General features: G+C 44.2%; 1 protein-coding gene across 1 annotated transcript in view; it reads left to right on the forward strand.

The window, feature by feature from the left end:
* Window positions 1–6,953: 6,953 nt before the first annotated feature.
* The window catches only part of TECPR2 (tectonin beta-propeller repeat containing 2), a 73,761-nt gene continuing 64,162 nt past the window's right edge, over window positions 6,954–16,552 (forward strand). Inside the window, exon 1 of the mRNA XM_006839534.1 lies at window positions 6,954–7,178. Coding sequence (XP_006839597.1) covers window positions 6,960–7,178 — 219 coding nt within the window. The 5' untranslated portion in view covers window positions 6,954–6,959. The remainder of the gene's footprint in view (window positions 7,179–16,552) is intronic.

Below are 16,552 nucleotides of genomic sequence, written 5' to 3' on the forward strand. Positions count from 1 at the left end.
TCTTTACTGTTATTGCTGGTGTGAGATGATATCTCATTGTTGTTTTGATTTGCATCTCTCCAACAGCAATTGTTAGTGATTGTGAACATTTCTTCATATGTTTGTTGGCTGCCTTGGTGAAGTGTCTGTTCATGTCCTGTGCCCATTTAAAAAAATTTTTTTTGTCTTTTTCTTATAGAGGTTTTGTAGTTTTGTATATATTTTAGAAATGAGTCCTTTGTCTGATGTGTCATTGTAAAAGGTTTTTTTTTTTTCCCCATTCTGTGGGTTCCCTATTTGCTCTTTTGGTGAAGTCTTTTGATGCACAAAAGTTTCTAATTTTTAGTATGTCCCAATCAACTATTTTGTCCACTTTTGTTTGTGTAGTTTTCAAAATGTTTGGTAGTCTGTGTATTCCCTGAATTAGTGCCCTCACATTTGTCCCTGTTTTTTCATTGATGGTTCATAATTTTGGGGTTCACATTTAGGTCTTTAATCCATGCTGAGTTGTTTTTTGTATACGGTGTGAAGTAAAGGTCTTGTTTCACTCTTTTGCATATCACATTCAGGTCTGCCAGACCATCGCCTCCCCATGCTATCTATATATTTAGGTACTTTGTCAAAAATCAGTTGGCTATCTGTGAATGGGTTAATTTCTGGATTCGGATTCTGTTCCATTGATCAATGTATTTTTCATTGTATCAATACCAAGCTGTTTTGACCACTGTAGCCATGTAATAAATTTTGAAGTTGGGGAGTGAGAGGTTTCCAACCTTATACTTCTTAAGCAGTGCTTTCCTTAACTTGGGTCAGTTTTATTTCTTTTAGAGTTTTTTATTTGCCATTCCATTGCCTTCTTGACTCTGCATGGTTTCTCCTTTCAGGTAACTTTTCATTTTTCCTGAGCTCCTCTCCAGATTCTTTCCTTGACTTTGGTTTTGGAAAGTTTGATTATAAAATGTCTTGGAGATTTTGTTTTGAGATTTTTCCAGTTGGAAACATTCAGCTTCTTGTATGCATATCTTGTCTTCTTTCATGATGTTAGGGAAGTTTTCTTCTAACAACTCATCCCCAGTTTTCTCTGTGATGTTTATTGTCTCTTCCTGTTCTGGAATTCCACTCACCCATTAAGTTATTCCTCTTCATGGTGTCCCACTGTTGTAGACCGTGAAGTCCTGATCAGAGGTTCAAGGCCCTATAGGCCCGAGTGTAACAGATCTAGCCACCTGGCAGTTAATAACAAATTATTTTTATTAATTGCAGACATGAAGCCCTTGATATACACAGATAAATGTAATATTTTCCTAAAAGTCAAGACTGTAAAATTCTAAACAGGCAAAGTTTTTCCCTCAGAGAATTCATTCAAGGTAAATTGGGTGGCTCCCTGGTCTGTTCTAAGGACAATAGGAATGCCCTCCCTAAAGTGTTTCCAGGTGCTGCATATTTACCCAGGAGCCTCTTTTCCTGAAGAACCTGGGCTGGGCAGCTGACACAATAGGAATCCTCTCAATCCTCCCTTTCCTCCCCCCATTTGAGGCTAGGTGCTAAAAGGTATGTTAATTAAGCTTGAGAAACCAAGTTGCTGTAGTGAGAGTCGAACCTGCAAAGTATGATGTAAAGTTGCCTAAATGTCTGGAAAAATAAGATTGACAGCTGTACCTTGTCTTAGTCCCTCCTAGCTTTGTGTATGGTTCCTCCCCTAAATAAAAGGAAGACACAGAACGAATCCAGGGGCATTACGACCGGCAAGGCGTGCGTTACAGCATGCAAGGGGTACAGTCCAGCCTTGCAACCATACTGCCTGTTTAGCTAAGGTGTTTACTATGCAGGATATTATGGCCTTCGTGGCTGAGATGTTTGCAATGCAGGATCTGCCTGATGCCAGTCCAGAATTCACTCTGGTTACAGAGTATCTCTTTGTCTCTCTCTCTTTGTGTCTCTGTGTCTCTTTTGCTATCTCTATCGCCTCTGGATCTCCCCTCTGGATCTCCCCTCCTCGTGAACCAAACACTCGTGAACAACACACCTATGTGGAGGCAAGTCCCTGGCATCCCACATAACTCTTAGGCTTTCTTTGGACTTTTTATTCTTTTTTTTTGATTGCTCTAGCATACAAGTATTGAGAGATTTCTTTATCTTCAGGTGAATTCAGGCTTCCATTACTTCAAACTGTTTCTTTGCCTTTAATGTATTGTCCATTGCTGAAATCTTAGTGTTAATTTTTTTGGATTTCTTATTGCTTCAAAATGTACATTTATTGTCGGTTTGTTCTTGTAGTGTTTACCTGAATGCTTCTAATGTTTTTTTCTGTGTTCTCTTTGCTTTCCTTGATTGTTTTGTCAGTGTTTTGAAGGTACATGAATAGTCTTCTGAAGAGTTTTCAGTTAGTTTCTGAAGAGTTTTTCAGTTAGTTCCATTAGAAATGTTTTCTGACTCAGCAGTTTGGTCATATATGTGAACCATTCTCTCTTGTTTCTTCCGTGTAAGCTAAAATTGTCTCTTGTCTCCAGGGAGTTGTAGGGTTGTCGGCTTTGTAGTTAATTGAGGGCTGTGTGCTGATGTGTTCGTAGACTCCCACCACGTGTCTCCTGTGGGCATAGTTCTCGTTCGCCGTTTCTGAACGGCGTTTGGCTGATGCTGGCTGCTGTCTATTCTTGATCAGGGGGTATGGAAGCTGGTATTGGTGCCTAGTGGTGGCACTGCAGAAGGCATTGTTGTGGCTGGGCTGTATGGGCGTGGCTACTGTCTCCTGTTAGATAGGAAAGAGAACCATCCCCCCCCCCACACACAAACATGCACACACAAGCAAACAAAAACAGAGTAAACAAGCAAGGAACAAAACCAACAATTAAAAAAGAAAATAAAGGAGAACAAAGAAATAAAAACAGGGAGCACCCAGAAAAAAAGAATATAATAAGTATAAAGACAAAAGAGGGACAGGGAAATGGAGCTATAGCAGAGAAGAATAAAAGGAAGAAAAAAAGGTAGCACTTTGGAATAGCTAAAGAGAGAAAAGAGGGACAGGAAAATGGAGCTATAGCAGAGAAAAATAAGAGGAAGAAAAAAAGGTAGCACTTTGGAATAGCTAAAGAGAGAAAAGAGGGACAGGAAAATGGAGCTATAGCAGAGAAAAATAAGAAAGGAAATCAAAGGAAGGGAAAAACAAAATACACTTAGAAAAACCAGCGAGGGAAGATGAAAAGAGAGAGAGAGAGAAAGTAATAAAGAAAGATTGAGAGGGGAAATGAGAAACAAAAGGAAAGATGGAAAACCAAAAGCCGAGATAGGAAGAAATTCAAGGGAATGGAAAAAGAAGCAGAAGGAGGAGAAAGAATAAACAAAGAAAAAACAAATGAGACCAAAAAAAAAAATCAAAAGAAAAAACAGTGCAGCTGATGGACCTGAAGAGAAGAAAACTCTGGGGGCCTCCTGCCAGTCAAGGAGTTCACGATGTGGGGGTATGGGGCGTGACCACAGTTCCTGGCTCTAGATGGAGTTCCTATCAGCCTCCGTGTTGTCTGTGTTCACGGCTGTCAATCCTGAGGTCGTTCGTGGTGGTCCTGATGAAACTGCTTTCGTTGTCTGTTAGGACCACAGGGCAGCTGGGGGCAGGGTGACTGGGCTGGTGCACTGTGGGTTCTGTAGGTCTGGAGCCAAGCCCACCTGAATCCAGGCACCAAATCAGCACGGCTGGCCCCTCCTCACACTGGGGTGGCTTTGAACTCTCTCAAGAGCAGGGTCTATGCTGGGGCTGGATGAGGGTAGGAGATGGTCTCCCCTCTGGTCACCAGGGGAGCGTGGGAAGAAAAGGAGTCACGCGTTTCCCATCACCTGTGTGAATCTGCTCGGCCAGACCAGGCCACCTTCTGTTGCCAAAACTACTCCCAAGATGGTCTCGCTGTGTCCGGCTGGCTGTCCGTCTCCCTCTCTCAGTGTCCCTGCTCAGCTTCTCCTTCCAGCAAGCATTCACTCTGCTTCTCTAACATTTCCTCTGAATTTCAGGGTTCTCAAAATTGCATGTGTGTTTCATTTGGTCTCTCATATCTTTGTTGTGGGGGGTCCATGCAGGGTGTCTGCCGGATGAGTTGCTAGAGTGGCACAGTTGTTAAACACTCAGCTGCTAACTGAGGGGTCAGCTATTCAAATCGACCAAGTGATCCACAGCAGATAGATGTGGCAGCCTTGGAAAACCCTTCGGGCAGTTCTACTCTTATCTTGTAGGGTTGCTGGAATCGATGTGATAGCAGTGGATAAGAGTTCTTTATTCTAGATACATTCCCCTAGTCAGAGACATGATTTACAGACATGGCCGCCCGTTCTATGGGTTGTCTCTTCTCTTTCTAAACAATATGCTTTGGAGCACAAACGTTTTTGGTTCAGGAAAGCCAGCGTATTCTGACTGCTGTAGGTTAAGACTGGGCTCTAAGGATCTGTCAGTTAGGAAGCAGGAGACCAGTGCCATGGTTCAGGTGAGAGAGACTTTCAACTTGGGCGCGGTCCCTTAGTTGGTGACTGGGCCAGTGGAAGGTGGGTTTGGAGACAGAACTGATGGAAGGAGGTGAAGGACTGTTGGGGGTGGGGGAAGGAGGACTCTAGGAGGGTGGGTTTCAGCTGGAACAACAATGTGATTCGGGCTGTGGTGATGCTTGTTCAGATCCCTGCTGGAGCTGGCACGCATTTGAAGCGGCTTTGCCTGATGTTATCTTTGGTTGCACTGCAGAGATGGCCCCAGGGACTCTGACCTCCTGATACCTCCTCCATCACTCTAGGTGCTCCCGGGAGGTGCAGACAGCTAAGTCCTCAACTACTGCCCAAAGTTTGGTGTTTCAAACCCACCCAGAGGCCCTTGGGAAGGCTGGCCTGATGGTCTCTTCTGGAAAGCCATTAGAAGTCATTGGAGTAGTTGTACTCTGCGCATATAGGGTCTCCATGAGTCCAGACAAACTGGCAACCACAGAACCACCCCAACTCATACATCATCTCATGGAAACAGAGCATGCCTACCTTGTGGACACAGTTTGGGGGCAAATCCCCCACTCCCCTTCTAACCAGAATGCAGTCTTCAGGTCCCTGCTGTGTAGAGTTCTGACTTTGGCCGTGGATAATCTCACATCAAGTGAATGGAGTTTGAAAGCAGAATGTCATTACTTGAGAGCTGCTGCGGGGAGGGGGGCTGAAGAGGAAGAAATGTCACCAGCTGACATTTGAGAAGAGTTCATCATTTCTTCTTGCTTCCTCTGCTCACTTCTGCAGAGACTGTAAGTGGGTGACGAGTGGGGGTGTGGGAGTGGCCATTCTAACTGGCCAGTCTGGAGGTCAAGGGGATCCTGAGGCTGCTGAGGGGACAGAAGCCAAATCACTAAGGGGAGGCCGAAGGGGTTGAGAAGGAGCAGGTTGGCCCAGTAGGAAAAGCGCTGTGGTGTTTGGGAAGTAGAGAAGAGGGGAGAGGAGTAGGCGGATACTTGGGCACAGGGAGGGGTGTCCTTAGGAAGTAAGCCAGGCAGACTGGCTAGAGAGGCTGGGAGGGACACGGGAACAAAGAGGAAGGCAGGGCTGACACCCTGTCTCTGGCTTGGGCAATACCACTCACAGCCACTTGCAGAAAATCTAAAGGTAGAGCGTCTGTGTCTTCGAGACATTGTTCATTTTGTCTGTGTCAACAGAGACCCGGAGAGGTTAAGGAATTTCCCAGGGTCTTGTTGGGGTTAGAATTTGAACTCAAGTCTTTGATTTTTGATGTTTGATGGAGGTATAATTGGGTAATGATATACACACAGAGATGAACTGTTCAGCTGTGTAACTCCACCGTAAGACAGGTCTAGAATATTTCTCTTCTCCAAGAGTTCCCTCTGCCCATTCTAGTTAGCCCTCTTCTGACTCCTGACAGATTAATTTTGCCTGTTTTTAAACTTAATATAAATGGAACCCTGGTGTGGCGCTCTACAGCGCAAGGTCATTTTGAACCACAAGGTCAGTGATTCAAACTCACCAGCCACTCCTTGAATATAGGATTGCTGTGAGTCGGAACCGACTTGACAAGCACTTCACAACCACCACCATACAGTCGTGACTCACGTGTCAGTGTAAGGTTTTTCACATACGCCATGTGGTTGTGTGTATCATTGTGATGAAGTTATGTAGAACAAACCATTTTCCGTTTCAACATATTTCGTGTGTACATGTCAGTGACTGAACTTCGGCTGTCCCTGCCTTTGTCTCCAGATGTTGGAGATTCCCCGAAGCGGTGACCTGGCCCCTCCCTCCCATGAATGAACTTTGGTCTCCGCACACCTACCTATCTAGGTAATTCATCCAAGTGGGATCCCACTTGAGGCGCAGATGCCAGGCTCTCTGAGCACCCAAGAGGCCTTGTGTAACACTGGGACCTGAGTTCTCCCTGCCTCAGTGGCACAGTGCGCAGCATCCACGTCTGGGATTGGTTCATGGTTCTCCTGGGACAGAACGTCCTTCCTGTTTCTTCCCCATGCTGTCCATCCTGGCAGGCTACCTGACTCAGATGTTCCTGACGAAGCCTTCTCCGCGCTGCATTAATCCACACTGATCTATCCCTCTCCTCATCCAAGCTCACAGGGCAGCTCCTCTGCCTGGTGGCTCTGTACCTCTGTGCTCACGTATCTCCTTTGCTTCTCTGTCGAGAACATAAGCTCCTTAGAGTAATGTTCTATATGTTTTACATTCTTTCCACCTCTCCTTAGAATTTGTCACAACATGTATTAGTGGGTCTAGTCCTTAGTAAAGTGTGTTTTGAATTAAAAATGCTCAGATATGATGGTAATGACATCTCACTGCTGAATTCAGCCCCAGCGGCATGTTCTTGCTATGGAATATGAGCATCATTTCTTTGGAGCACAGGTAGGTAGGTACTGGGAGGCTGACAGTGCCTGTTCATCAGCCCCCAGGTTTCCCTCGATGCTGGAGTTCCCTTTCCTGTCTGAAGATCATCGAGGGAAACCTTGACCATGGCTTCGCCTTCAGAGTCTGTGACGTTCAGAGAGTTCTGCCCTCTCTACTATCTCCTCAACGCCATTCCCACCAAGATCCAGAAGGGTTTCCGCTCTCTCGTGGTCTACCTCACAGCCCTCGATACCAACGGGGACTACATCGCCGTGGGCAGCAGCATCGGCATGCTCTACCTGTACTGTCGGCACGTCAACCAGATGAGGAAGTACAACTTCGAGGTGAGTCTTGCTTTTCTGTGTCTTCACATGCACAAGCCCTGGCTGATGTGTAACGTGCTTTACATGCTCTTGGACAGGGTTGTTAGTTTCTGATCTGCAAGAATGTGGCCTTACCGTCTCACCAGGGCTCATGAAAACAACCTGCATCAGTGTTTTTTGACGTATTTTGTTCTCTGCCTTCACAAATCTAGACTCACTTTAAAAGCAAACGCTCTAGTGTTTTAACATTTACTAGAAAGACTTGTAGGAGTCCTGGTGTAGCGGTTCAAACCCACCAATCACTGCTTGGAAACCCAACAGAGGGTCGGTATGAAGCACTTAACACCAACAACAGAAATACTTTGGTGGTATTCCAGCTGAGCACTGAGCTATTAACCTGAAGGTTGGCAGTTGGAACCCACGCAGCAGCTGTGCAGGAGCAAGACCTGGTGCTCTGTTTCCATCAATATTACTGCCAGGAGAGCCCTGCGGGGCCGTTCTTTTCAGTCCCACGGCGTCGCTGTGAGTCCAAATAGGATAGACTCGGTGGCCCACAGCAGAAATACCTTTCCCCTTTCTAAGTGTTTCTGTATCCAAGTGCCTTCATTGACCTAGCTCCCATTTTTCTGCTGTTGAAATGATGATGCAAGAAGAGTGCTGTTAATGTTGGCTGGTTGCCAGCATGTGCGCGCTTTAAATAAAAGCGCTTCTATGGACGGAACTGACAGAACTGATGTCGGGCTCAGGGGGGTGGCGTTGGCGTCTCTGTGTGTTCCAGGTATTGGTGGGAGTGCTGTGTGGGCAGATGATGATTGATCCCAAGTGTTGAGGAGCCACCATTTAGTTCATCCACGTGGTTTATTCACTCCCTAGGCTTTGTGACAGATCCAAAGGTGAGGTAGGTGGCTTCTACCCCAAGCTGCTCATGGCTCCATGGGACTCTGCTCGGTGGTTAGTGGACTTTTATGGGCTAAGTCAGGGCTTTTCTGCTTAAGAGAAATATTTATAAATGTTGTTGTTATTAAGTGCTGTCGAGTTGGTTCCGACTCATAGCGACCCAGTATAGGGTTTCTGAGGAGCGTCTGGTGGGTGTGAACTGCCAGCCTTGCAGTTCAAACTGACCTTGTGTAGATTTTAACTTTAAAAGTTAGTTTTTCTGAAGCGTCTATACTCAATGAAAAAAAAAAAAGGCTAGCATGTGCATTATTCTAAACCATGTTGTTGTGAAGTGTTGTGAAGTCCCATCGAGGCAATTCCGACCCATAGTGACACTGTATAGGGTTTCCGAGGAGCAGCTGGTGAGCTTGAACCACTCGCCGACTTTGCAGTTCAAACGGCTTTGCAGTCTGACATATTAACCCACAGCGCCACCAAGATTCCATTCTGAATCAGACGTCTGATTTATGACATCTATGATACATGTATGAACGCATTTCATCCTCACAGAACCCTTATGAGGAGGTGTTATTGCTCTTCTTCCTCCCCCCCCCCCTTTTTTTACCAGGGAGGCAGTTGAGGCTAGGTCAGACCCCTCAGGCAGACTGACTCTTGTTACTACGGTACGCCATCGAGTCATTTCTGCCTCATAGGGACCCTGCAGGTCAGGGTAGGACTGACCATAGCATCTCCACGGGGGCAGAGTGCCACAGCTCTCTCCCCCGGAGCTGCTGGTGGAGAAACTGCTGACCTTTCAGTTAGTAGGTAAGTACCTGATCACTGCACCACCAGAGTTGACTCCAGCCTGTCACAGGAGTGTTCTGTCTAAAAGTTCAAACAGCTGCTATTCCTTTTCCGTGATTAGTAGTCAGTGTGGTCGTGATTTTTGATTGCTCAAAGTCCCCAACGTTGAAGACCATTTACATAGTTCGCTAATTTTCAAACTACACAGTAAAACCTCTGAAAGCTGGAACATGTGTAAGTCAGAAACCTGTCAGAAAAGACAAGCTCAATATTTATTTCCCACTAAGCCAAGTAGACATGCTCTAAAAGAATCACTTCGAGTTCTTCAGACAAAAGAGAAATGATCTATAAGGAATCAGGACTGAAGGGAGCGTAATGACGAATATGTGGGTATAGACTATTCTCTTCTTGGGTTCTTTAAAATATGTTTGATGGTAAAAATGATAGCTTTGTTGGATTGGATTCTCAGGGTGTATAGATGTAATACATAAGAGGGCTTTAGTGCAAGAGAGCAGGCTAGAAAGTAAATGAAATGTCTATAAATCCTAGAAAGCTCTCTGGAGCAGACTGACTTTGGGTTTGTGGAGTCCCGTGAGTCAGAATCTGTATGTCAGCAACTAATAACAACAGCCACTTAGCAAACGGTACATGGAGTTACTGTCAAAGGCACTGTTAAAAAGACGCAACGCTATAGACACACAAAAATGGTACCCTAAAAAATATCTAAGCAACCCACAGGAAATCAGGAAAGGGGAAACAGTAAACACAGTATAGGAAGAATAATAGAAAACAAACAAACGGATACGTCGAAACCAATCATTGCATTAAATGCAAATGATTAAACGTATTAATTAAAGACAAATTGTTAGGATAGTTAAACTCATGAACCAACTATATGTCTATCAGAAACGCAATTCAAATATAATGATATTATGTTGTTGTTGTTAAGTGCCATCAAGTTGATTCTGACTCATAGCAACCCTGTGTAGGGTTTCCTAGGAGCAGCTGGTGGGTTTGAACTGCCAGCCTTATGGTTCACAGTCTAGTGCTGATCCTACAGTGCCACACCAGGAGTCTAATGATAGTGATATAGATAGGTTAAAAGTAAAAGGATTGAAAAGCTATACCATTAAAGAGCAATCCAAAGAAAATTGGAGTGGCTAAGATTGATGTTTTATCAGATATTAATATCAGAGTACTCTTTTCAGCAAAAAAGAACAAGGATCATTAGAAGGCTTGGTGTGGTACTGTAGGATAAGCATTGGACTGCTAGTCATTCAAGCCCACCTATCATTCCTTGGAAACCCTATACAGGGTCGCTATGAGTTGGAACCCAAAGGCACTAAACAACAACAACTGTTGTTGAGTTGGTTCTGACTCAGCGACTCTGTATAGAGTTTCCAAGTTGACCTTGAATTAACTTTGAATAAGTTCAGTGCGTATCCTATAATGCCACACCAGGACTCCATGAAAGGCGTTGTTGTTGTTAAGTACTGTGGAGTCAATTTTGACTCATAGCAACCCTGTTGTATACGGTTTCTAAGGCTTTTACATCTCTTGTAGGAGCTGAAAATGTCATCTTTTCTCCCACGGAGTGACTGATGGATCCAAACCACTGACCTATGGTCCACAGTCCAGTGCTCATTCTGTGAAGCCACTGCACTCCCCCGAGAGACGTTGTTGTTAAGTGCCATTGAGTCGGTTCCAACCCATAATGACCCTGCATAGAGTTTCTGAGGAGCAGCTGGTGAGCTTGAACCACCGACTTTGTGGTTCAAACAACTTTGCAGTCCAGCGCCACGTACATAATGATACAAGAATCAATTCACTGAGAAAGCATAACAATCCTAAATGAGTATGCCCCTCCCAAAAGAACTTCACAGTGAATGAAACCAAAAGTAAGGAACTAAAAGGATACTCACTGAGTTAATAGACAAATGGATAGAAATTAACAAGGATGTAGAAGACCTGACCAGCACTATGAACCAACTTGACTGAGTTTACATCTAGAACCCACAACACCAGCAACAGCTGAACACACATACTCTTGAAGTGCTCATGGCCCTTCACCAAGAATGACTCTAGCCGGGCTCATAAAACAAATGTAAAATAAGATCAGAATGCCCCAGCTCTTGTGCTTCACTTCCTTTTATTTATTTATATTTTAATTTAGCAGTTGAACTATATATTAAATATTGTGCATGAGTCCTTTTAAAACTTTTTATTGTGAATTGGATGAAGGTTTACACAAATCACTTTTCTCTCCAATGAGTCACACACATTTTGCTTCCTGTCACTGATTGCGATCCCCACAGTGTAAGCTCATTTATGCAACATTCCTCCTCCTTTGCCAAACTTGGACAGATCCTGCCCTTTTGCTCTCAGGTGGTTGATTTTTCTAAGGCATAGTGTATACCTCCTTAATGTTGTTCTCCTTGTAGGCTGTCTGTTGGTTGGCTGAAAATTGGGCCACGTGGAAGAGTTCAGTTCAGGCCTAAAGGGTGACGAAGGGTCATTCAGAGGTCTTTCATTTTCTTCATTTTTCTTTGCTCCAGATGGGGAGGGACCAATAATTGCACCTTATGTGTATAAATCTTAACCTTGATAGATTTTTTTTGTGTACACACCTGTGAAATCACCCAGATTAAAATATAGAGCATGTGGTGTAAGCATGGATTGCAAAATTGGTTTGAAGCACAGGTTGGTGATTCAGACTTATCAGCCACTCCTCGGAAACCTATACAGGTTCGCTGTGAGTCAGTACTGACTTTGCGGCACTTGACAACCACAACATGCACACCTGTGCGATCCCCGAGATTAGAATATAGGAGGTTTCCAGCACTTGGACTGTTGCATACCACCTCCCAGTCAGTATCCCTCCTTGAGATAACCACTATTTTGACTTCTAAGAGTATATTACAGTTTTGCTAGCCTCTTGAGTTTTCATTCACTATTGAGTAGCCTCCAACAATAAGATGGAGGTGTAGACATGAGATCTGAGTCCCTAATTCAGGTGCACTTACAGCCCATTTCTCTTTTAGAAAACACGCATGTCATTTGACTTTGGTGTTTTGTTCTGCCCTTTTGTGCTGCTGGTTAATGCACTGGACTGCAAAGTCGGTTTGAATTGCACGATTGGCGGTTTGAGCTCACCAGCTGCTCCTTGGAAACACTATACAGGGTCACTGTGGATTAGAACCAACTCAATGGCACTGAACAACAACACTATAAAGATTTTTAGAAGATTTTAGCCGCTAATCAAACTCATAAAAGGAGAATTGAAAGAACTAAGCGTTTGGCTCTCCTTGGATGGAACTGAAAATTACATCTGGCTGAGAGTTTTCCAGTTTTACCTAGAACTTGTTTCCTGTTTAGCATGTAACAAGCTTGATGCACTTTGAAGAAATGTGATATGCCAGGGTGGCACCGGTAGGGGAAACCAAACTGCCAGGGCAAATGATGGCAGGTCAGAAAGGGACCTAGGGAAACTCCCATTAAGATTAACTGGTTCTGCCTTGCTGGGGGAGAAGGGTGGGGAGGCTTTTTTGAGGCCAAATGCCACACTTGGCAACCCAGTTTATCAAACAGGTTTTTTGAGCACCCGTTGTGTATAAAATAGAAAATTTATATTTATAGAGAACTATAAAGAAACAGAAAAATTCTGTTTTGGTAAGAACACAGCCTTTGGAGTTAGAGCGAGAACACATCAGAAAGGGCCTGGAAGAATCCCCGCAGACTGCTCATCAATTGCTTAAAATCATGGGGGTTGAGTATGGGATGGGGTGTAGGAGGGAATAGGAAGGAGAAGTATCTTTTTTGTTTCTTTGCTGTGTTGTGGAATATGCTTCCAGATAACTTGTATTCAAACACAGACAGAGCAAGGTGTGTTTTGATCTTTGGCTGCCAGTGGTTAGCCCTGTGATCCTAAAGATCCAGGAAATACTTACTTTGTTGTTGGCTGAGTCTGAGGATCACTTGGTATAATAATTCCAATATTTTACAGATCAAGAATCTAAAATTCCTGCTTGTTATGGACTGAGTTGTACCTCTCTGTCCCCCAAAATGGAGTCCTGGTGTGGCACTATAGGATTAGTGTCTTCAAGAATAATGCTCTGGAAATAGAATAATGCTGTGGAAACCTTTTTTTTCTATAGAAGTCAGTGGAAGATAGCAGTTGGAAACACAAGAACATCTTCTCTATGGCACTTAACAACAACAACAACTCTCTAGAGCACTAAGAAGCTGCTGCTGAGGGGGGGCTAACAGCAAGTATGTTGTTACTGTTGTTCAGTGCCGTCAAGTCGGTTCTGACTCATAGCAACCCAGTATATAGGGTTTCCGAGTTGCCACTGGTGAGTTTGAACCACACTGACCTTTTGTTTCAAACCCTCCTTGCTTATTCTACAGTGCCACACCAGGACTCCAGATATCTAGTAAACAATGTTATAAACCTGTGAAATACATGGGTGTGACGTTTCGTAAGAACAGACCAGAAAGGTGACTTGACTAGAATTTTTCATTTTGTTGTGGAATTCCGTCTCTCTTAGCATTCAGCAAGCTGTTCTGCAGAAGTAACTTTGTATTAACCACCATAGTGATACAAGATAGTGGAGTGCTAGTTCTCAGTCCTGTGGCTTTCCCAGGCTTGCTCTCCTGCTTCTTTCATTCAGCAAATGTTTGTCAAGTGTGTACACCGGCCAGGACCTTTCTGGATCCTACAGATGCATCTGAAAATGCAATAAGCAAGGTTACTGCCTTCATGAAGCTCAGAGTCCAGTGGGGAGAACCAGACAAAGAAATAAGAGAAGCTGACCAGATAAATGCACATGTGGAAAAAAAAATGGTGGTGAGAATTCAGATGGGGGAATTAAACCAGAGGGAGAAGTAAAGCCACAGGAGTGCGAGGAAGGTCTAGTTGCACTTTTAAACCAAGTTCAAGGAGGCAGGTCTTTCCTGCAAGCCGCTGGGTTTAGACTACCATGGAAACCACGGGGTTCCTCCAACTCATGATCTCTCTGGGACTTCCAGATGAAAATTGAGAGATGCATCCACCAGTTTAAGAGAAATGTTAATATTTCATAGAAATCTTTGATACTGCAGGGTGGAAGTTGAGGGAGAAGTTGAGAGTTGATCAGAGAGCTGACCCACATGAACGGTGTGCCATGCTGATATATCAGCGGAGACTATCTTCCAGGTGGCAGAAGGAAAGGCCTGTGTGTATAGAACATGTGTGGAACGTTTTCTCAGAAAAATTCTGCTTCAGAATGTTATCACTGCTTCACTGTGTGTGTGTGTGTCTGTGTGTATTTGGTTTTTTTCTTATTGTGGCAAAATATATATAACAAAACAGTTAACTATTTCACCCATTTTTACATACACAATGCAGTGACATTGATTACCTTCACCATTTGTGTTGGGAGTCCTGGTGTGGCGCCGTAGGATAAGCGCTGAACTGGAGGTCAGTGGTTCAAACCCCCCACTTGCTCTTTGGAAACCCTAACAGGATCACTATGAGTCAGAACCGACTCAGTGGCATTTACCAACAATAACACATTGTGTAACCCTTATTACTACTTCCATTTTTTTTTTTTTTTTTTATCAGCCTTATCGGAAGCTCAGTGTCCCTTAAGTAGTTAAGTTCCACTTTAGTTCTCCTACTTGCCTCTGGTAACCATGAATGGACTTGGGTCTCTAGGCATTTGTCTATTCTGGATCTTCCATGTAAGCTGGGGTCATAGAATATTCATCCTCTCTCAGCATGTTTGCAAGGTTCAGCCATGTAGTGGCATGTATCAAGATGGTTAAGTCATGTTCCACTGGACTTGCACACCACATGTGGTTTATCCAGGCATCTACTGATGGACACACTTGGGGTGTTTCCCCTCTTGTGACGAATGCTGCAGTGAATTCTGGTGTGTCGCCATCTGTTTGTGTTCCTGCTTTCAGTTCTCTAGGGGCATGTGGACCCTAATAGGGTTGTTAGGACGACAGTGGGGTTACGGTCACCGACATTGAACTGTTTGAGGAACTGCTATGGCAGCTGCGTCATTTTACAGTTTCACCAACAAAGCGTGCAGATTCCAGTTTCTCCACATTCTTGCCAGTTGTTGCTCCCCACCACACCCCCTTTTTTATTTCTGATAATCAGCATTCAGGAGGTGAAAAGCTATCTCATTGTGGTTACTATGAGTTGGAATCTACTTGAAGGCAGTATATTTGTTGGGTTTTTGCTTTTTTAAAGACTAATGATATTGAATGTCTTTTCATACGCTTGGCCATTTGTATGTTTTCCTTGGTGACATGTCTGTTGGAAGTCCTTGGTCCATTTTCTGATTGAATTGTCTTTTTTGTTACTGACTTGTAGTTTTCTGTATGTTCTGCGTATTAAATCCTTATCAGATACATGTTTCTCAAATATTTTCTCCCATTCTCTAGGTGTCTTCACTGTGGTGGTTAATTAAGTTCCTTGTTGCACAAGAAGTTAAAATTTTATTTCTTTTTGTCTTTCGTTGCTTGTACTTTTGGCATCTCTTCCAAGAAGACATTGTCAAAACCTAGGTCTCTGTTCAGAAGAGTGTGGTGGCAGCAGCTGACCTCCACTAACTGCACAAGGGGAAAGGAAGACAAACAGCGTCACCTCAAGGCCGGGTCCTCAGACCTCCACCTTCCAACCTGCCCTTACCAATTGTGACGCCAGCCAGCTGTCCCTGTACACCTGGGTTGGATACTGCATTGCAGCAGCCACCCAGAACTCACAGAGCATACTCATGGTTATGGGGTTTACTAGGGAAGTTCACAGGGTACAATTCAGGATGAGAACATGCCCAGTATACAGGTCATTGATTAGGACAGCCATTTCTGTATCATGCTCTCTCTGGCCCTGGGCCCCATGGCCTGGCCTTTGCCTGATTCAGGCAATGTTACAATGTCCTTTTAGTGCTGCTGATAAAACTGCCAAAAGGGCACTTTATTCTGCTGTAAGCTTCCGCCCAAAGGCACTCAGCTCTAACTGTGGGTTAGCAAACCCGGCTCCCCCAGTTAAGTGCCTAGAGGCTCTGTGGACGGGGAAGCCTTAATGCCTTGGCTCATGGTTCTGGTGCTGCTGCTCCTCTGACGTCACAGCTTTCTGTCCCTGGAGTAAGGTGGTTGGATGTGTAGGGACCTCAGGGTCCAATGGAGATGCGCCACTCCTGGCACTTCTGTCTTGAAGGTAGTGAGATCGCCTGTTACAGCTTCTGCGATGGCTCACTTTATCCCCACATTGTTGTTGCTAACTGCCCACATTAGAGTTCCGATTTTTTAACAATCACAATGAACTTTCTTAACAGTCTTCCACAACTGAATCCTGTAATCCTATCGGCATCTTCTCTCACCTCTCTTACCCAGACCCATCCAGAAGAGGCAGGCATGGTGTGGTGGGTGTTACAAAGAGCCAAGTGAATCATTCGTTGCCCTGCCGTCTCAAAGCATTTGCCCTGTTTTCTTCTAAGAGTTTTATGGTTTCAGCTCTTACATTTAGATCTGTTCTATTTGAATAACTTACACATGTGGTATGAGATATGGATCTAACTTCATTTTCCTGCATGTGGAGATCCAGTTGTCCTAGCACCATTTACTGAGGAGATTATTCCCTCCCCATTGAATGGAACCCTGGTTTGCTTTTAAATGTGACACAGAAATAAAGAGTTCCGATCCAGGCATGATGCTGTTAGATA

This window comes from Chrysochloris asiatica, unplaced genomic scaffold, assembly GCF_000296735.1.
Source record: "Chrysochloris asiatica unplaced genomic scaffold, ChrAsi1.0 scaffold00025, whole genome shotgun sequence".
NCBI lineage: Eukaryota > Metazoa > Chordata > Mammalia > Afrosoricida > Chrysochloridae > Chrysochloris > Chrysochloris asiatica.